This window comes from Misgurnus anguillicaudatus, chromosome 21 (assembly GCF_027580225.2).
Source record: "Misgurnus anguillicaudatus chromosome 21, ASM2758022v2, whole genome shotgun sequence".
Lineage (NCBI taxonomy): Eukaryota > Metazoa > Chordata > Actinopteri > Cypriniformes > Cobitidae > Misgurnus > Misgurnus anguillicaudatus.
In genome coordinates this window covers 58,041,428-58,064,069 of record NC_073357.2, presented here as the reverse complement: position 1 = coordinate 58,064,069, position 22,642 = coordinate 58,041,428, and the positions used below count along the sequence as shown (strand labels likewise).

Below are 22,642 nucleotides of genomic sequence, written 5' to 3'. Positions count from 1 at the left end.
GACAGGCAGTATATAACTTCTATTATCATCTGCATAACAGTGATATCTAAAGCCATGTCGACGAATGATGTTAACAAGCGGCTGAATATATATGATGAATAATAGTGGACCAAGTACAGAGCCCTGAGGAACACCTTGTTTAAGTAAGACAGTAGGAGATTTGAAATTATGTAATGAAATGTGAAATTGCCTGCCCGTGAGATAAGAAGAAAACCAGGATAATGCAGGGCCTGTGCTATGCTGTTGGCAGAAGCCAGACTGAAAATTATCATACAGACTATTACCAGAAAGGAATGATTGCAGCTGAGAGGCCACAGCCTTTTCCATGATTTTTGAAATAAATGGCAAGTTGGAAATAGGGAGGTAGTTGGATAAATCTGTAGGGTCCAGATTAATCTTTTTAAGTATGGGAGTAGCAGCAGCAGTCTTTTGTGACACAGGCACAGTACAGGAGATAAATTAAATGTTAATAAGGTGAGCGATAGGGGCAGAGATGGCCAATGTATGGTCTTTCAACAGGAAAGTAGGTGCTGGATCAAGAGTGCATGATTAGGAGTTAGTTAAGGTTAGTGTTGTCATACAATTGGTAGATTTAGGATCCGTGTGCACATTGGTAAGAAGAGCAGATGTAGCTGGATCTTCTATCCAAAACAAACATCTGAGCACAAAATCAAGGTCCCTTAACCAGAACCCTGTAAAAAACTAGTGGTTGGAACTGAAGTGGAGAGTCCATTGGCCAGTTGCATGAAGCAAGCTGAACAAACTCCGAGTTGCAGAGTAAGTTTTGAGTTAACAAAACCCCAAAAAAATCCAACCTGAGTTAATTCGGGACAACTCTGCAACTTTCTTTCTCAACTCTGGTCTGGTTTAAACCCTTAGTTTATGATTATTTATCATTTGTATGCACATGATAGGCTGACGTTTTCAGTGAACAGCCAATAGCGTTCAATACTGAAAAAAGTAGGAGTTCATATATTTCCATTGAAGAAAATAACATGCGCTAATATGAGGAGTTCCAGTCATATGATGGCCCGGGAAAAGATTGCATTGATTAGCAAAAGCAATGACCCAGTTTAATTCATATTTTATTAATGGAAGCCTAAAGATTGCGCTGAACACTGTGGGTTCGTGCTAGAAGTCATGTCCAATGGAAAAACATTGTGCTCAGTACATTACATCAGATCATTAGTTAGAGAGCAGGCGGTCTTTTGTGGCTGCCAGTTGTAAACAGCCTCCAAAATAAAACTTTGCCACTCTTACATGCCCAAATTTCATACAATAGCAAACACGTTACTACGAAACCATTTTCAACACGATCACTCAATAAACAGTGTGCCTTGTTTTGTTAGATGGTCGTTTTTATTTCCCCTGTAACTTTGAATGACAGACCATAAAATCTGACAGCATGCCTTTACATGGATGGAAACAGCAGTGAAGAATAAAGGTAAAATATTTGAAAAATAATGCTTTTTGTTTCAAAACAAAGCATGACCACATGTTACAGTGCACAAAACACAATCAAACCATCAAAACATGCCGGTTTACCACCCCTTTAATACTTTTTATGCCCCTGCGAAAAGACAATGGGCTCAGTCTCACCTCACTCCAGTCTATGGGTTTTCAATTCTTAGTTATTGTGCTTTATGACCAAATACATCTCATCTCTCATCTGAATGAGTCTTTAGGTGCCTTTTCAGTAACCATGATGAAACAAACTTCTTATTGCACTGATCACAGCTAAACGGCCTTTCATTCGAGTGAATCAGCAGATGACCTTTGAGACCTCGTGCCTGTATGAAACTCTTATTACACAGATGGCACGAAAAAGGTCTCTCACCTGTATGAAGTCGGATGTGATACTTAAGCTGGTCTTTTTGTCTAAAACTCTTATCACACAGAGGGCACGAGAAAGGCTTCTCACCTGTATGAACTCTGATGTGATACGTAAGTTTTACGTTGTCTTTAAAACTTTTACCACACAGATGGCATGAGAAAGGCCTCTCACCTGTATGAACTCGTAGGTGATACTGAAGAGCTCCCTGTTGTTTAAAGCTCTTATCACACTGATGGCACTTAAAAGGTTTCTCTCCAGTGTGAATTCGTATGTGATTCTCTAGATGTGTTTTAGAAGAGAAACTCTTTTCACAATGAGAGCACGTGTAATGCTTGTCTCTAGTGTGGCGTCTCACGTGAGTATTAAAGTCTCTCTTCTGTGAAAAACTCTGTCCACACTGAGGGCACGATAAAGACACTGACTGAATGTGACTTATCATATGCTTCTGAAGATGTCCTTTACTTGTGCAAGTCTCTTCACATTGAGGGCAAGAGAAAGACTTTGTCTGAATGTGCCTTATCATATGCTTCTTAAGATGTCCTTTACATGTGTAACTCTTTTCACATTGAGGGCAAGAGAAATGCTCTGTCTGAGTGTGAGTGATTATATGCTTCTTAAGATATGCTTTACATGTGAAAGTCTTTTCACATTGAGGGCAAGAGAACGAATTTGACTGATTGTGCCTTATCATATGCTTCTTAAGATATCCGTTACATGTGAAAGTCTTTTCACATTGAGGGCAGACGTACGACCTTTCATTAGTGTGCGTCTTTATGTGACTATTAAGTCTTGCTTTAAAAATGAAACTTTTATCACACTGAGGGCAGGCAAAAGGCCTCTCACCTGTGTGAATCATCATGTGATACCGAAGTTGACATTTTAGGATGAAAGTCTTTTCACATTGGGAGCAAGCGTGAGGCCTTTCACCATTGTGAATCCTTATGTGAAGCATTAGTTGCCCTTTTAGTGAGAAAGTCTTACCACAAAGATGGCATGCAAAAACATTTTTGGCTTCATCCCTTTCTTGAGGGGATTTCTCATCAGTTTCTGAGAAGCTGTCAGTCATATAATTGTGGTCCTGATCTTCATCCTTCATTTCGTTGTGATCTTGATCTTCCTTTTTTACTTCCACCAAGTCTGAAATAAACATAGCAACATGTATAAAATTGTCAAATGAGAAAGCAAATTCCAATTTAATATCACAATGCAAAAAAAGAAACTCGGTCATATTCAATACCATCATATTTACATTTACAGTGAGGAAAATAAGTATTTGAACATCCTGCTATTTTGCAAGTTCTCCCACTTAGAAATCATGGAGGAGTCTGAAATTGTCATCGTAGGTGCATGTCCACTGTGAGAGACATAATCTAAAAAAATCCAGAAATCACAATGTATGAGTTTTTAAACTATTTATTTGTATGATACAGCTGCAAATAAGTATTTGAACACCTGTCTATCAGCTAGAATTCTGACCCTCAAAGATCTGTTAGTCTTTAAAATGTCCACCTCCACTCCATTTATTATCCTAAATTAGATGCACCTGTTTGAGGTCGTAAGCTGCATAAAGACACCTGTCCACAACATACAATCAGTAAGAATCCAACCACTAACATGGCCAAGACCAAAGAGCTGTCCAAAGACACTAGAGACAAAATTGTACACCTCCACAAGGCTGGAAAGGGCTACGGGGAAATTGCCAAGCAGCTTGGTGAAAAAAGGTCCACTGTTGGAGCAATCATTAGAAAATGGAAGAAGCTAAACATGACTGTCAATTTCCCTCGTACTAGGGCTCCATGCAAGATCTCACCTCGTGGTTTCAATGATCCTAAGAAAGGTTAGAAATCAGGCCAGAACTACACAGGAGGAGCTGGTCATTGACTTGAAAAGAGCTGGGAACACCAAGAGCTGGGTAATACACCAAGACGTCATGGTTTGAAATCATGCATGGCACAGAAGGTTCCCCTGCTTAAACCAGCACATGTCCAGGCCCGTCTTAAGTTTGCCAATGACCATTTGGATGATCCAGAGGAGTCATGGGAAAAAGTCATGTTGTCAGATGACACCAAAATATAATGTTTTGGTCATAATTCCACTAAACGTGTTTGTAGAGGAAGAATGATGAGTACCATCCCAAGAACACCATCCCTACTGTGAAGCATGGGGGTGGTAGCATCATGCTTTGGGGGTGTTTTTCTGCACATGGGACAGGGCGACAGCACTGTATTAAGGAGAGGATGACCGAGGCCATGTTTTGCGAGATTTTGGCGAACAACCTCCTTCCCTCAGTTAGAGCATTGAAGATGGGTCGAGGCTGGGTCTTCCAACATGACAATGACCCGAAGAACACAGCCAGGATAACCAAGGAGTGGCTCTGTAAGAAGCATATCAAGGTTCTGGCGTGGCCTAGCCAAGTCTCCAGACCTAAAACCCAATAGAGAATATTCGGAGGGAGCTCAAACGTGTTTCTCAGCGACAGGCCAGAAACCTGACTGATCTAGAGAAGATCTGTGTGGAGGAGTGGGCCAAAATCCCTCCTGCAGTGTGTACAAACCTGGTGATCATATTACATTACTTTTATCCAAATCAACTTACAGTGCAACTTACAGTGCATTATGAGGAATACTTTTAAAGCAATAAAACCAAAGGCGGCAAAGGTTTTGTCTGAGGAGTCTAGGAAGAGAGTGACAAAATTAAAGGCGAGGATACGAGGATAAACATCCGTACAGCAATTGCTAGCTGACGTGAGCTAAAGGAGGCGGAGGCCTGCTCGACCGATGCTGACTTATGACGTCATGCTGTTAGACTAGTAAGTATTGAAGTAATTTGTTGTCTGCCTGACTATGTTACGAAAGCTATCTGGTCCTCCATTTCTTTTCATGAATCAAGTAATGCTAGTAGAGGAGCAAATTATTATTATTACTATTATTTTTATTATAAGCCTATGTCTAAATCGCGTGTACAATTTTGGTAGAGGCTACATTCTTGCAAGTAAATAATACATTATTAGATGGACAAATTAATCTTTTAGGCTAACTAGCCTGATGACTGCAGGCTGATAATCATGTTTGTTTATTAATTTTTCTGGTGAAAGTGTCTTGCCTCAGGCTATAATGCAAATCGATTTTTCAACTTTGCAGATTCATCTATGGTAGCTTGTCATTATGATATTGACGATATATGGCTATTACCTACCACACAAACATTGATTTTCAACACAAAAATTTAATTGGCATATCCATTCTGTAAAACAGTAGACAATAGGCTACTATAATAACGCTGGCTTGTAAACGTGAGCAACGTGATCTTTTGGCGTTTGAAAAAAAACATGGAAATAATATTGTATATAGTGTGTATATATTGTATGTTGTATAAATATGTCATATAATTTAATATATAATATGCTGAAATATATGCAGAGTTCATGGGTTTCGCACGTATATCCCCTGGCCTGGCGTAACCATGACAGATTTTACGACAGTAGTAGAAGACAATACTGTTTCCCAACTGTAGGGGGACCCCGCAAGCTAGACTTACAAGGTACTGCTTTAACAGCATGCTGACTTGTGATCTATAAAGGAGGAAATATGTGACAGATGACTGCCTGATTTATTTGAATGAATCATCTAAAGGGTCATGAAATAATAACAACATTTTCTGAAATGTTAACAGAGGTGGATGATAGTACCCGATCATTTTAACAGATGGAAAAGCCAGGTTATTGAGAGTTTGCACAATTTTCATCTTCTGGGTTTAAACTTATTATTTACATTGACGACCTGTCACATAATTATTCATGACACTGCATGTTCTTAATCTTATCTAATGAAAATTATGCTTAATTTTTCATGATGGCACAAGGTGTGTTTCTATGACATTACATTATAACAAATATTTCTAATATTGAATTCTGCACTGTGGTTTTGTTATTCTGCCATTGTTCAAAGCTATACTAAATGCGTCTCCCTGAACCACATACTAAGCACCTGTTTTGAAGTAAGAAAATTTTTTTTTATATTATTGTAGCAATGCATGAATATCACTTTTCATATCAAATAGATTATATATTTAGTTAATAACAAATAGAGACAGTTTCCCAGACAGGGATTAGAATAATCCTAGACTAAAATAAATTTAAGAGCTGTCCAAACTGAAAACAACTTCCACTGACATATCTTAAAATACATCAGTGCCCTTTGTTTCGCCTCAAAATGCTCACAAGTAATGTTTTTAGTAAGGCATGTTTGTTCAAACTAGTTATATTTCATAATAAAACTAAGGCATAGTCCTGTTTTAAAGGTGCAGTGTGTAATTTTTAGAAGAATCTCTTTACATAAATGCAAAATAATATACAAAACTATATGATTAGGGGTGTAGAAAGACCTTTCTTTATAAACCGATATGTTTTTATTACCTTAGAATGAGCTGTTTTTATCTACATACACGAGGGTCCCCTTACATGGAAGCCGCCATTTTGTGCCGCCATGTTTTCTACAGAAGCCCTTAACGGACAAACCTTTTTTTACTAAGTTGTCTCCGACGATAATATGTTTGTTTCGTGGCGGCTAACATAGCTTCTCTATGCGTTTCAAAAGTGAGGGGTGAGCAGTGGACTAAGCCGTTGGTTGCAATGCGTAACCTCACCACTAGATGCCACAAAAATTAACACACTGCACCTTTAAGATAATCCCTATCCGGGAAACCAGCCCACAATGTTAATTCTAATCAAGGTCTAAAGTTGAAGATTAAAATGAGTTTATTAATCTGTGGCAAAGTTTCCTCACCAGCACATCCCTGAAGATTCATTTTGTTTATTTATATTTTGACATGTAAAGATGTTTTACTATTTAAAAGCTGCACAAACGTTTTTATTCAAGTCTTAAAATATCAAAATCATAGATTATATTACTAAAACTCTGTAGAAGTGTGCCTTGTTTAGCTATAATAAGGGGAAAATCTAATTCAGTAAATGTTTACATATTTATCAGATTAGTCAATTATCAAAGTAAACACAAACCTCTTTGTTGTTGAGTATGTTGAGGTGTTATTGTGAATGATTCAGGATCAGTCTCTTCTTTAACACACTCCATCATTACAACAGTGGATCAGAATAGTAGAGTAGTTGAATGTGTTGTGACAGCAGCTGCTTGTTTGACTTCTTCACAGTATTTATAGATGAACTATGATCAAATAAACATAAAGGGTTAACAATGACAGAATCTTCAATGTAATAACATGACACCGTTTACTCTGTGGTAAACAAACTCTCAGCACTTGTGTTGTTCATCATGGTTAAAAAATATTAATTTCAAAGACCTTGTGGCGATGCATAAAATAAAAATACAACAAATGTGACAAAACTAGGTTACACCTAATGTTAAAATTAAAGATAAATACGATGTAAATTCACATATGTCTGCAGTGAATGGTAAGATTTTCAAGGAATTAAGATTTAAATCTTGATCTGCAACTAATTATGAAATGTATGGATATTCCTTAAAAACCTTCCACAACACTTTCTGGAAAAACTCATCAGCAGGTACATGAAAACAAACATAACTGAACGGCTTTAAAGAAGAAAGTAAATACATTGTTTTTCATGTGTTTATGATTAACAAAGATAACTGATAAATGCTGTCTGTTGTAAAAGAGAAAGACTCTCAGTACTTCACAATAAAGTATTACAATATTCTAATATTATCTAAAATTGCTTCCGTGATATGTAAATTGTTGAAGTACATTTGATAAAAAAATTATATATATTGCATCGTTTTATTTACCTCACACAAACGCCTCAATCTTCTTCCCTCAACCGACAGATGAGCGGCAGCGCATTCCTTATGACGTCAGCACACGGCAAACTCAGAGAAGCAAAATAAAAGTCCCTTTAGCACCTTGTAATGTAATGGGCACCTTGGGATTTTTTGGTCTAGATTGAAGCATAATCTTAGTCTCTTTTAAAAGAAGACACTTTAAAGTTTTTAACTTAAGTCATCTTGAGGTGAAAATAATAAATTTAAAAAAAAATTGTAACAGTTTACATTTATTGAAATATAAAAAATAATCCAATAAAGTATGTATTTTACATTTAAAAATGATAATTGAAATGCCCTGCCAGAAATGTCAAAAATTAAAGCAATATGTCTACACTGGTTTTAAACCGAATTGAAATCACAAAAAAATTAAGTTTGTGTCACACTTTTACTGGTTTTATCAACAATAGCCACTAGCAGTGCGGCTGGTGACTTCTCTTCTGAGGGCCGCGAATTTAAAATATGTGTTCGTTGCGTCATGTGAACAAGGTGCATCATGTGTCATTTCAAAATACATGCCTGCTGAACACCCGCACCGTGGTTATCTGGTAAGAACAATAGCCACATCTAGCAAGAATATCTCAATTTAAAGGTGCCAACAAATGCATTGAAATAGTATGATAAATTGTTCTCTGATATCTACATAGAGATTATGTAGCTTTATTAAGTGCAAAAACTATCCCGAGACGTTTTTACATATCCATTTACAAGCCTTGGATTTGTCCTTAGATTAAAATAGTCTATTATTACTTTATTTGAAATGGGTCGTGAATAATAATGTTGAGCATTGCTCTGATTGGCTCTGATGCTCTGTTTCTCAGCAAATCTAGATAGATTTACACAGAGAAATAGAGGGAGCGGATCTTAAATGAAGAGGAAGACTCTTTAATAGCTTTGGAGCTGCTGCGGCAAAAGTCCAATCGCCCTTAGTTTTAAAATGTAAACAAGAGACTGTGAGAAGGAATTAATTAGAACAGTGTTTCCCAAACTTTTTCAGCGTGCATCCCCCCTTGTGTACGGTGCATTCCTTCGCGGCCCCCCAAAGAAAATTTGTGACAAAAAATTGTTCTAAAACTCAACATTTTAATAAATAAAAAAACATTAAATTATACAAAAAGTAGTGCTTTTGGTTGGTAGCCTTATTTTTTAGGTTTAATTACACAGATTTCATGATAAATTAATGTATTTCATGTATGATGTATAATGTATGTCATAAAACTGGGGCCCCCCTGACACCATCTCGCGGCCCCCAGATTGAAAACCACTGGATTAGAAGACAGAAGAGATCTGGGGTAGAATACGGAGTGAGGAGATTACAAATATACTGGGGAGCACAACCATGTCAAGCTTTAAAAACATAAAGCAAAATCTTAAAATCAATACAAAACTTTATCGGGAGCCAGTGCAGAGAGGCAAAAACTGGGCTAATGTGCTCATGTTTTTTGGTGCCAGTCAGTAATCTAGCTGCCGCGTTTTGTACCAGTTGTAATGTCGTGGATTTTTTTCAGGAGAATCAGAGACGATTGAGATGTAAAATTCTCGTCAAAGTATTTTATTAAAGAATTGTCTCAGACAGCTTGAAACACAATACTGGTCATAGGGTGTACACCTGGTAAAATGATAATGACAAATACTCCGTTCTGAGTTTTTTCCAGTATATTATATAGCAGTGGTTCTCAACTCCAGTCCTCGGGTCTCTCATATCTGACACACTCAGTTCAGTTCATGGAATCTATACTAACGAGCTGATGGTCTGAATCAGGTGTGTTAAATAAGGGAGACATCCAAAATGTGCAGAGCAGCGGGTCCCGAGGACTGGAGCCGAGAACCACCGCTATATAGTGATCAAATAGTGGTCCAGTAGCCCTGCCTTTCTTTCACTCTGTACTGTCTCAATGCTCAACAGACTCCTGCCTTCCGGCCCCTTAGCTCCTTCTCCTACCTCATAACAAACTGGTTGCGATATACCTTTATCTCTGTACCCTTAAGAGACAACATTGGATCAAAGACAAACCCCAAGGTTTCTAACACGATCAGTTTTGTGATTGTTTAACTGTAAAAAAAATGAAAATCCATCGCGCACTTAATGTTCTAAAGATATGTAAACAGAGTGGACATAGAACGGTTATTGTTTTTAAAGGGAAAATAAAGTTGAGTATCATCAGCAGCATAGAATTATATAACAGAGTGGAAGCATATACAATGAGAAAAGTAGAGGACCCAAGATAGAACCCTGAGGAACACCATGTGTAATTTGAGCCTGAAATGAAAAATAACAGAAAAAGATCTGTCCTTAAAGGAATAGTCTACTCATTTTCAATATTAAAATATAGTAGTTATACGAGCAAGTTTGGCGGCACAAAACAAAACGCAGCGCCCTTGTAAGCGGATTCAAAAGAGGAACTACACTCTATGGCGCAATAGCACTCATGGGAGTACTTCGACTCGGCGCAGTAACACCCTCCCTCTCACATTATGAGAGTGAGAAGGGGAGCGGACTTTTCAGGCGAGTCGAAGTACTCACAAAAGTGCCACTACGCCACAAAACACAGTTCCTCTTCCAAACCCGCCCAGAAAAGCGCCACGTTTTATTTTGTACCACCAAACTTGCTCGTACAACTACTCGTCTTAAATAGGAAAAACGTTGATGTGTTTGGTCACTTCTAACTTTATCTGTAAATGGTACCATTGAATGAATGGGGCTAAGCTAAATGCTATCGAAGCGTCGCAGCGCGCTCCAGCGCTTACGTGCATGCACACAGATGATAGAGGGATGAATCAACAATTCTTAGTTAAGGTAATAACATATTTTAATATGAAAATGAGTAGACTATTCCTTTAAAGTTTGAAGGTCCTTCATGTTAAGCGTTTTCTTGATTTTAGCAACTGATCTTAATTGAAAGAAGCGGCTTTTCACAACAATACTAATATGTTTATTAAAAGACAACATTGGATCAAAGACAAACCCCAAGGTTTCTAACACGATCAGTTTTGTGATTGTTTAACTGTAAAAAAAAAAAATGAAAATCCATCCAGCACTTAATGTTCTAAAGATATGCAAACAGAGTGGACATAGAACAGTTGTTTTTAAAGGGAAACTAAAGTTGAGTATCATCAGCAGCATAGAATTATATAACAGAGTGGAAGCATATACAATGAGAAAAGTAGAGGACCCAAGATAGAACCCTGAGGAACACCATGTGTAATTTGAGCCTGAAATGAAAAATAATTCCCCAACTTCACAGAAAAAGATCTGTCCTTAAGTTAGGAGGCAAACCAGATTAGCACAGATCCCTGAAAACAAGCTACTTGATAAAGTCTTTGAAGAAGGATATCATGATCTATTGTGTCAAATGCTGCACTTAAATCAAGCATGATTAGGATACAGCAAGAACCAGTGTCAAGGGACGGTAAAATATCATTGGTAACCGTCAACAAGGCAGATACAGTACGAAATTCTTTAAACCCAGACTGAAATGTGTCAAAGATATTAAAAGTACTTAATATCAAAGTCTTTCATTTGAGTGTAACAGCAGATGAACTTTAAGATCTGGTGAATATTTAAAACTCTTATCACACAGATGGCATGAGTAAGGTCTCTCACCTGTATGAACTAGTATGTGACACTTAAGCTTGTCTTTCCGTCTAAAACTCTTATCACACTGAGGGCACGAGAAAGGCTTCTCACCTGTATGAATTCGTATGTGGCGACTAAGTTTTGAGTTTGCTTTAAAGCTCATATCACACAAATGGCACGAGAAAGGCCTCTCACCTGTATGACTTTCTATGTGATATTTAAGCTGTACTTGTTGTTTAAAGCTCTTTTCACACTGAGGGCATGAGAAAGGCTTTGTTTGAGTGTGAGTTTTTATATGACTCCTAAAAGTTATTTTACATGTAAAAGTCTTTCCACATTGAGGGCAGATGTACGGCCTTTCATTACTGTGAGTGTTTAAGTGATCATTTAGTCTTCCTTTATTCATGAAACGCTTATCACACTGAGGGCAGGGAAAAGGCTTATCGCCTGTGTGAATCATCATGTGGTACTTAAGTTGACTTTTAATGATGAAGGTCTTCTCACAGTAGGAGCATGCAAGAGGTTCCTCACTGTGAATCCTTTGGTGTTTCTTTAGGAACCCTTTTTTTGAGTAAGTCTTACCACACAGATGGCATGCAAAAACATTTTTGACTTTAACTCTTTTTTGAGGGGAAATCTCATCAGTTTCTGAGCAGCTGTCAGTCATAAAATTGTGGTCTTGATGTTCATCGCTGATTTCATTGTGTTCTTGATCTTCCTCTTTCACTTCCACCAAGTCTGAAATAAACATGAGAAAGCAAATTCCAATTTAACATCAGTATGCAAAAAAAGAAAATCAAATTCGATCATATTCAATTCCATCATATTAACATTTGGTTACATTGTACAATACTTTTATCCAAAGCAACTTACAGTGCATTATGAGGTATACTTTTTATCAGTACGTGTTCGAACCTCTGACCCGTGAGCTATAAAGGAGCACATGCGGAATGGACAACTGCCTGATTTTATTATTTAATGAATCATTTAAAGGGTCATGAAATACTAAACATTTTCTGAGGTGTTATAAGATGTGGATGTTAGTATGGGTCACACATGTTTGTTTCCATTGTGTAGGAGCCCGCAGTAGTCTATTTTGTTCAGCCACAGTCTTAAAACGAGCCACATTTACTTCTTAAAACAACAAATATTTCTAACGTTGAATTTTGCACTGTGGTTTCGTTATCCTGCCTTTGTTTACAGCTAGACTAAATCCAGGATTTTATTTCTGTAACAATGCATGAATTTCACTTTCGAATAATATGGATTACTGCATGCATGAATATCACTTTCATTTCATATAGCTTGTTTATTTTGTTAATAACAAATAATGTAAATTCTAATCAAGGTCTAAAGTTGACGACTAAAATTAGTGTATTTATCCGTGGCAAAGTTTCCTCACCAGCACATCCCTGAAGACTCAATTCATTTTGTTTATTTATATTTTGACATTTAAAGATGTTTTACTATTTAAAAGCTGTACAAACGTTTTTATTTGTCTTGAAATATAGATTATAGTACTAAAACTCTGTAGTAGCGTGCTTTATTTAGATATAATAATGAGAAAATCGAATGCTTAACATGAGTACATGTTTATGTTTTTCTCCAATTACTCGATTAATTAAAAAAAAATAAAAACTTCTCCTGATCAATTGATTATAAAAATAATTACTAGTTGCAGCCCTAGTTTGAGATGGGTAAAATATAACTCATGTTTCAGTATTGCAGTTATCCACCCAGAGGTACAAACATGATTTTATCGGTGTACGATAGAGCAAACAGATAGCATTACTTCATGGTGTTATCATTATAATGTTCATCTTCCATATTATTTCCAGCTAAAATAGAAGTCCAACATATATTATTATTATTATATGAAAAAGTATAAGCTTACATACTACACATGGTGATGGATTTAAAAGCTTTAGGGACAATTGACCATTTCTGTCATTTAAAATGAGCAGCAAGTCTACAGAATGAAGCTGTACACATCACACACATCCATGACATTTATAATGATGGTCTTTCGCAGCTATATCCTCTAATATCCCTAAAGCATTTCCCCCTTTCCACATCACTCCGATTGTATTTCATGCATTAAAAATGTTGTTGTCATGACATAAACGTACTCATATCAGATAAAAAAAAATTCTAGTAAAAAAATGTATTGTTTAATATAGCAAACGTTAGGAAATGATTTATCATGTTATTACCATTTTATGTAACTTAACTATTTTAAAAATCTAAATGCTATCCTATGGTTATAATTTGTAGGGATGTCAAAAGATTAATCGTGATTAATCGCATCCAAAATAAAAGTTTGTGTTTACATAACATATGTGTGTGTAGTGTGTATAATTATTATTTATATATAAAAACACACACAGTCATGTATATATTTAAGAAAAATTGGTTATATTTATATATAAAATATTTATATTTCTATATAATATAAATTATATAAATGTATATACAGTATATAAATGCAAATATTTATTAAATATATACATGAATGTGTGTGTACTATATATACACAATATTTAAACACAGTACACACACACGTTATGCAAACACAAACTTTTATTTTGGATGCGATTAATCTTTTGACAGCCCTAATAATTTGTAGTGTAACGCTACTGGTTAAAACTTAATGTTTGTACTCTTGTTTTTTCAAAACATAAGCATATGTAAAGATTTCAAGAAGAGAGAGCAAAATGTACCACTGGAGGAGGAAGATACAATTGCATTTATAGCTAATCCAGATAGACAAGCAGCAACAATAGCCAGACAAGTTAGACTTATAAAAATGAACAGTAGTTGTAATAATAGTAATCTACTATATATGCTCTTCTTACAGATTGCAGCACCTTTAAAATATGCTACATTTTCTTACAGGGGGACCAGAGCCATAGAGAAACCAAGGCGTGGCATCTCCGTTCACTCCAATGGATGACTTTTTTAAAGAAGCAGAAAGGACTTGATGTGATGAACTTGATAAAAGTGTTTGGACTTAAGACTTAAAAATAAGACTATTAATTTAGAAAAATCACAACTCTTTGCCTCTAACTCAATGCATTTCAATGAGCTTCCAAGAACTAACTAAAGTCTCCATGAATCACATGATGGTCAAGCTTTTTGGACTTCAGGTGGTGCAACTCTGTTTCTTTATGGCTCTGGGGGGAGGCCATGCCTCCAGACCCCCTACAGGAAAGTACATTGAGCCCCCAGTCTCACAAAATTCTGTGGGAAACACTTATGTTGCATGGTTTTTACACAGGATGATGTCAGAACTAAAGTCTGTCTGCGGTAAGTTAGTTGACCATTAAATACTCATCAATTCCCAGGAAAGCTTTCAAGGAGACTTTATCCTTGCTCATGAAGGCAGTTTGCGTCTGGGCAAGTATGTGATACTTATTAATGATAACTGAAGATTAGACACAAACCTGTTTGTTGTTGAGTATGTTGAAGTGTTATTGTGAACGATTCAGGATCAGTCTCCTCTTTAACACACTCCATCATTACAACAGTGGATCTGAATAGTAGAGTAGTTGAATGTGTTGTGACAGCAGCTGCTTGTTTGACTTCTTCACAGTATTTATAGATGAACTATGATCAAATAAACATAAAGGGTAAACAATGAGAGAATCTTCAATGTAATAACATGACACTGTTTACTCTGTGATCTACAACACAAACTCTCAGCACTTGTGTTGTTCATCACGGGTTTTAAAAACTTTTCAGTTTAGTTTGTTAATTTTTATATTAGTGGTTAACTGTTATGGGTTACTTGATGATTGGTTTTATATGGTACATGTGTAAGTGATATATTGCTACTAGAAAATACTTTATTAATGCCAATATGTATTTTAATAACAGCTGTATTTCCTAGATTGCACTGGTGAGATTTAAAACACATTAAGTATATTAATAAATTACAAATTTATTGTAAGGTTTTACCTAACATTTGTTTAGATTTAAACAGTTTATGTTTCTATTTCACATTCCTTGCTTAATTTTACTCTATTATCTTATGTAACAAAACTATGTAAAAATCACCTGCAGGTTAACATACCTGGATGGTTTGAAAAAGAAAGTAAATATTTGTTCTTTGTGTTCTTGTTTGTTTTATAGACCAAACGAGAACAAACTCATTGCGGTTGGACAAGAAAACGACTCTCAGTACTTCACAATAAAGTATTGCAATACTCTAATATTATCTAAAGTTGCTTCAGTAACATTTTTATGGGTTTATTTACCTCACACAAACACCTCAATCTTCTCTCATCCGACGGACGAGCGGAAGCGCACTTCTTATGACGTCACCACACAACAGGCTCCGGGAAACAAAATAAAAGTACTCAATAATTATTTGTAACCCCTTTTGTTGTCAACATTATTAAAACGTATTATTTATTTATTTAATTATTTTTACTATTAGTTATTTATTTTTCCTTTCTTTAATTTTTTTTCATTATTTATATTTAATTCATTTCTTTGTAATTTCATATTTTTGAACTGTAACTGTTTATGTGTCTGCCTTTGACAATTGTAGTTTGTTTTTGTCCTATTGCCGGCCTGTTTTTGTATGAAAATTTGACATTCAAAAAACTGGGCATTTCATTCATACTTAAAGAATGTTTTTTTCTTTATTTCTTTATTTTTCTTCTTTATTTCATTGTGTGTCAATGTGGTGCTATTTTGTATTTGCAATTTCTTTTGTCTTGCTATAAAAATAAAATAAAAATAAATAAATAAATAAAAATAAAAGTCGAGCATGATATTATTCGTAAAAGGAATGCTTTCACACTACTCTGTAACATTCACTTTCCCAACCCTCTGTCTTGGTGAACTCTAAAAGATTATAAATGCAACAACAAATATATTAGAAGTACTTTCATTGAGAGACTTCAAACAGAATTAGATGTCATTATATTTTTTAAGATTTCAAAGACATACACATCTAAATAATTCCTTAATTCACACTTTAATACTGGAGAAAACACTTGTCAATTTGTGAAACCAAGATTGAAACCAAGGATATATATCTATTTTTCATTGTAACTACACAAAGCAATGTTGGTCTCATTTGTAAAGTAAAATGTCAAGTATTATTAGATGTATGAATTCCCTCGAATACAAACTAATTAAATTTGGTGTACTAAAAAATTATCCACAACACTATCTAATTAATAACCTTTTTGATTTTGCTAAATTTTTTATTCACAAGTTTTTTTTCTTAAAACTTTTCCCTCCTTTTCTCACTTATCAGAGAACTTAAAATGTTTGCAAACCCTCTTCATACCCTTTCAAATGATAAAGCTAATGTAGTATCCAATATTTTCAAAGATCTTTGTACCCAATAATTATTTGTAACCTCCTGTATATCAACATTTTATTTGAGGCAGCCTTCTTGGGCTTAACTTATAGCTTCCTCTTCTAGACGTTACATTAGTAATACGCTCGCTTACAATGTCGAGTCATAGCCACAGCAAATTTGACTGCTTATGCTATTGTGTATTATGTTGTGCTATCTGTTGTTTTTCTGTGCTTTTACTGCTTCTATTAATGTAAAGCTGCTTTGAAACAATTAAGTATTGTGAAAAGCGCTATATAAATACAATTGAATTGAATTGAATTAAAATGTATTATTTATTTCATTTTACTATTATTTATTTTCCCCCTTTTGTTTAATTATATGTATTTAATTCCTTACACGTCTTTGTATTTTCAACTGTGACTGTTGATGGTTGCATGCATCCTTTCACGGCAGTTTCCAAAAGTCTCCAACCACGCCAGAAAAGATCGCTAGATTTGTCCTAGTCGCTTTTTTAATAAAGTCGCTAAAGGGGTCTAAAAGTTTCTTAATCTAGCGACAAAGTCACCAAATTGGCAAAACTGCGCGGACTTTTTTTACACTGTAAAAGACTTTCTGCTCGGAGCCTCGGACTGACTGTTCGTGCTTGTGTATGAACTTTGCTGCCTCTGGTTGGCTAACGATGGAAATAAAGCCAATCATCATCAGCTATGTGGTTGTCCCACCCCCTCTAAGACACACACACCAATTATCATCAGATATGTCTCTCCCACCCCTAAACACGCGCAGAGAAAAACAACATTGCCTTTCTGGTTAAAAGAGCCTACTCGGGTATATATTATGTATATTAGGATACCAGCGCTGGGGTGGCATATGGGGTGGCAATGCTTTTATTTAGGGTGGCAAGTGCCACCCCGGTAGATCCCCCCTGATTAGCTGACCAAGCTTTTTTTAAATCAACAAGTTTTATACAAAAATAAGTGCGTTTCAGGAAGAAAGGGATATCTGGAGCTACAAAAATGTACAGTATGTGGAAATAATGTGTTTTTGAAACCATAAACAATGGCAACACATTGTATTATACCAAATACACAAAATAACATTGCTAAAACCAATGAAATAGGTGCTCTTTAACTTTCCAATAAAAAATTAAATATCATCTACAAATAATTTTTAATAATGATTATACAAAAGTTTTAAATATATTTTGAAGCATTTTAAATACTAAACAATAATTCCTTTCTACTCTCTGCTATTTATTATGAAATATTTTATATTATGAGTGAGAATGCTTTAAGTCACATCATAGCACTCTCTAATCATTCTGCAGTATACATGCACTTTAAATCTACACTGATTGACTGAAACTTCTTTAACAAGAATGACAACGGTGCAGCTTCACACAGTCACTTGTGTTTTATCAGCATATCTATGAAAGCCCCAAAGAAACACATCAAGCTTATACATGTTGCATGATTTAGTTAAAAGTATACATATCATTTTTACTCCATTAAAACAACATACTCAAGATCAGGGTTCCTCAATTAGTTTTAACCATGTTCTAAATTTTGCCAACAATACAAAGCAAAGGGCCATTTAACAAATCCCCATTTATAATTGGTTCAATGGGTCGCAAAAATAATGTGCGCATAATCTTTTGTGCATGTGCTTTTTTATAGCTTGCGAGTAAAGACCTATACTCAATTCAAACCTCTACTTTTGGGACTAAATTTTGTCATAGCAATCCTTAACAATGATATTTGAGTTAATGGGCCAAAACCTTTTTCTCTTGCGGGCCAAAAGTGGTCCACAGCTGCCTATCAAGGAACCCTGCTCTGGATAATGCATTGAAATTAATTTTTTTGGAGTAATTCAGTTGTGAGGTTTATCTGCATTTCATTGTGCTTGGACCTGAAAACTAAAGTTGATCTTTGCAGACAGCAGTTTTCTCTGTAAGATAAGAGTTTAAGAGTTTTTCTTTATGGATCTTTTGGTGCCGCTTTAGAGCTGTGCCTCTCATAAAGGCTTTTCCACACTCAGAACACACATGGTTTCTTAAACCTTCATGTTCCTTCTGGTGCCTATTACGACTCCTGACACATATAAAGCCCTTCCCACAAACAGAACATAAATACGGTCTCTCATCTGAATGAGTCGGTAGGTGCCTTTTCAGCGACTCTGCTGTAACAAACTTCTTATCGCACTGATCGCAGCTAAACGGCCTTTCATTCGAGTGACACAGCAGATGAATTCGGAAATCATGTGCATGTATGTAACTTTTATCACACAGATGGCACGAGTAAGGTCTCTCACCTGTATGAACTCGTATGTGATATTTAAGAGCTCCTTGTTGTGTAAAACTTTTATCACACAGATGGCACATGTAAGGTCTCTCACCTGTATGAATTCGTATGTGACGTCTAAGATCTACTTGTTGTTTAAAGCTCTTATCACACTGAGGGCATGTGAAAGGTTTCTCTCCAGTGTGAATTCGTATGTGCTCCTGTAAATTTGATTTAAATGTGAAACTCTTTCCACAATGAGAGCAGGTGTACGGCTTTTCACTAGTGTGGATTCTCCCATGAGATTTTAAGTGTCCCTTACGTGAAAAACTCTTTCCACACTGAGGGCATGGGAAAGGCTTTGTCTCACTGTGAGTTATCATATGAATCTTAAGATATCCTTTAAATGGGTAACTCTTTCCACATTGAGGGCAGACATGCGGCCTTTCAGAACTGTGAGTCTTCATGTGAGTATTAAGTCTTGCTTTACTGATGAAACATTTATCACATTGAAGGCAGGCAAAAGGCCTCTCACCTGCGTGAATCTTTAGATGATACCTTAGGTACTCTTTTTTTAGGAAAGTCTTAGCACAAAGATGGCATGCAAAAACATCTTTTGCTTCAACTCTTTCTTGAAGGGAATTCTCATCTGTTTCTGAGCAGCTGTCAGTCATAAAATTGTGATCATAATCTTCATCCTTCATTTCATTGCGTTCTTGATCTTCCTCTTTCACTTCCACCAAGTCTGAAATAAACACAATAGGCTAATGAATTATACAATTGTAAAAAGAAAAGTAAAATCCAAAATTAACATATTCTATACCACTTAATGTAGTAGATTACTGTCTGTCTATTTTATAATAAATAAGATCAAATTATTGATGCACTGAATGTTTGACAACCAAAATTATTTTGCTGAAAATAGCAATGAAAGCATTTTCGGTGTTCGGCCGAAAAAGTGAAAGACAGACTTATTGAGACTTTTGACGATGTGATCAAATAGCAACCAGCGTAGTGAGAGGCGCACACACTTTATAAATGCTGCAGGAAACATGTCGGTAGAAGCATTTTGTAGTAAGATTTAGTCTGAATGTGTAATTTGCTGTCGACTCAAACAACAACAAAAAGCCTACAGGTCAATTTATACTTTTGCGTAGGACCTACACGTTCATATTTGTTTATACTTCTGCATCATTGTTTGCGTTGACGAGCAATTACACATTGTAGACCGCTAGTAGGCAATGTCCACTGACAAGTTACCGTTTCAAGGCAAAAGCATCTTATACATTTTACAGTTGTTAATGACAATTAAAAATTAAACACAAACCTATATGTTCTTCAGCTGTTTTTGTGAATGATTCAGGATCAGTCTCTTCTTTAACACACTCCATCATTACAACAGTGGATCAGAATAGTAGAGTAGTTGAATGTGTTGTGACAGCAGCTGCTTGTTTGACTTCTTCACAGTAACGTTATTTATAGATGAACTATGATCAAATAAACATAAAAGGTAAACAATGACAGAATCTTTAATGTAATAACATGACACTGTTTACTCTGTGATCTACAACACAAACTCTCAGCACTTGTGTTGTTCATTATGGTTTTAAACACATTCAGTTTAATTTCTTAATTTTCATATTGTGGTTAACTGTTCTTGTTTCTTTCAGAGACCCAACGCAAATCATGTACAAGAAAACGCACAATAAAGTATTAAAATATTCTAATATTATCTAAATTTGCTTCAGTAACATTTTAATAGTTTTATTTACCTCACACAAACACTTGAATCTCTCCTCAACCGAGCGGCAGCGCACTCCTTATGACGTCACCATACGACATGCTCCGGGAAGCAAAATAAAAGTCGCGAATATTAAACCAAAGACCAGAAAATAAGTACGAAAGATATTTTTGATAATAACTTAGAAAAAGCAAACCGAATATTACATTGCTGGTTACAAAGAAACATTTTTGGTCGAACTTTGCTAACCAAAGTTCCTTATTATATTTATTAAGATTGATTTATCCCGCTCTTTCTTTAGCTCCCCCTTCGAATTTTATTAAAACATTTTCCCAAAAATGTATACTTCTGTTTGGAGGCACAAAGCCCATTATATTAAAAAAGCAGATATTAGTAAATCCTATAAACAAATTGATTTAAATGTAATTGAATTAGAAAACGTGAATATTTTGTTAAAACTTAAATGGTTAAAAATGTTTCTATGTAAAGAAGATAGTTTTTGGTTTACAGTTCATTCAGCTTTGTTTCAAGAATTTGGTGGAATTCATTTTTTTTTCTCAAATATGACTTTTGATTTATCTAAACTCCCAGTGAAACTATCAACATTCCATCAACAAGTACTCTTATTTTGGAAATTGCACATAGACACACAATTTTACACCTCATGATGCCTCGATTTACAATAAATATATATTGCACAGAAACAGATCTTTATGTTATAAGAATTGGTTAAACAGAAATATATGGTCAGTGAAAGATCTATGGATGAAAAGGGTAACATTTTAGACTATAAGCTTTTACATTGAAGCATTGCCTGTCCTGTCACAAGAAATAGTTTTTCACTGTCATTAATGCAATACCTTCTGGTATAAAAATACTGATGAGATGTTCCCTTTCTTATACTGAAGTAAAACCAGTTCTTCCAGCCTTATAGATAAGAGATATTCAATTTGAAATTGATAATTGTACTAAAAAATATATAAGACAAGTCATTTTAAAAACCGGTTATCCCTGTCAAGTTAAAAGCAACAAATTAGACCACATAAGAAAACTGTAATATATTTTAGAACAGCTTATTTAAGTTTTCATGTTGCTCCTAAAGCAAAAGAAATACATTTTTAAATGAGATTTATTCTTCTAACAAGTTACTAAATCAAAAATATAATATAAAAATAGTCCCCTGTTCCTTCTGCGATAGTCATTATGATGGCCGATCATATCTTGTTTTTTGCAGTTTCTCCAAAGTCATCTAGATATCAATTCAGGACTGGTTGATAGAAAAAGACGTGTTTGATGATGATTTTGTTTTTTCTTTACATCATATTTTATTTGGAGTACTCAAAGACTGCTGTGTTATTTATTTATTTTTTTTTTTGCTTAATAACATTTTAATATTATCAAAATATTTAATTCATAAATGTAGATTCTTTAAATCCCCCCACTACTTATTATATTTAAAAATGACTTAAAATGTTTTTCCAAAGCTTGTTTGAATGTTTTGTTTTTTTAATCTTTCACCCTCTATTTAAGTTCATGTAAATTATTTCTTTGTCTTTCTGTATTATTTATTAGTTATACTGTATTTGAGCCTGTAATCTCTTTCTACTCTTGTAAAATGTATATTTGCCTTTATTGTTTATATATTTTTGTAATCAATAAAAATAAAAATAAAAGTCACTTTTAATGTCCAAGATCTAAAAAGCAGGACAAATAATGAACTATCATCTACAAAGAAACAATAAATTATATACACGTTTTAAATATATTTTAAAGTATTTCAAATACTTACATAAACAAAAATTCCAATTCTCGGCTATTTAATATCAAATATTTTATGAGTGAAAATGCTTTAAATCACATCATAGCACTCTAAAAACTATGATTAATTGTAAAAATTGCGGTATGCATGCACTTTAAATCTGCCCTAAAATATAATATAATGTAAATGTTATTTAAAGAGCTGTAATAACCATCACAAATCTAAGAAGATCTTTGTTCACTCTTTGCAGACAGCACTTCTCTCTGTGAGTCTGCATCTGTGATTGACTGAAACTTAGCTTCTCACAGTCACTTGTGTTTTA

The 22,642-nt window shown here is 35.0% G+C and overlaps 2 protein-coding genes and 1 long non-coding RNA gene across 8 annotated transcripts in view; all 3 read right to left on the bottom strand.

Annotated features, from left to right (window-relative positions):
- LOC141353071 (uncharacterized) overlaps window positions 1–15,527 on the bottom strand; it is a 121,954-nt gene extending 106,427 nt beyond the window's left edge. For 3 of the 6 annotated variants that reach the window (XR_012360108.1, XM_073859481.1, XM_073859480.1), the window contains exons 1-3: window positions 15,481–15,513; window positions 6,852–7,014; window positions 2,816–2,971 (exon numbers count right to left, since the gene is read on the bottom strand). Coding sequence is in view for 4 of the 6 variants with exons in the window: in XM_073859481.1 (XP_073715582.1) it covers window positions 2,816–2,971; window positions 6,852–6,927 (232 nt within the window). In the remaining 2 variants the exon portion in view is untranslated. Of the gene's footprint in view, window positions 1–1,336; window positions 2,972–6,851; window positions 7,015–7,614; window positions 7,673–9,183; window positions 11,963–14,667; window positions 14,831–15,480 lie in introns of those variants that run through there. The other 3 variants (XM_073859478.1, XM_073859479.1, XR_012360109.1) reach the window with 3 other exon arrangements.
- LOC129452315 (uncharacterized) overlaps window positions 1–20,692 on the bottom strand; it is a 62,930-nt gene extending 42,238 nt beyond the window's left edge. The window contains exon 1 of the long non-coding RNA XR_012360116.1: window positions 20,593–20,692. This is a non-coding gene — a long non-coding RNA (uncharacterized lncRNA). The remainder of the gene's footprint in view (window positions 1–20,592) is intronic.
- On the bottom strand, window positions 17,998–20,303 carry LOC129452223 (uncharacterized). The gene is made up of 2 exons (XM_055215963.2): window positions 20,148–20,303; window positions 17,998–19,565 (listed from the first exon to the last, which is right to left on the bottom strand). Exons 1-2 carry the CDS (start codon window positions 20,212–20,214, stop codon window positions 18,457–18,459), a joined length of 1,176 nt encoding a protein of 391 aa, XP_055071938.2. The 5' UTR covers window positions 20,215–20,303; the 3' UTR covers window positions 17,998–18,456.
- Window positions 20,693–22,642: the final 1,950 nt, after the last annotated feature.

Excerpts from the sequence above, each read along its gene's own strand:
- LOC129452223 (XM_055215963.2), bottom strand. The coding sequence starts at position 20,214 with ATGATGGAGTGTGTTAAAGAAGAGACTGATCCTGAATCATTCACAAAA. Across the intron at positions 19,566-20,147 it reads AACAGCTGAAGAACATATAG|ACTTGGTGGAAGTGAAAGAG; the intron begins GTTTGTGTTTAA and ends TGTTTATTTCAG.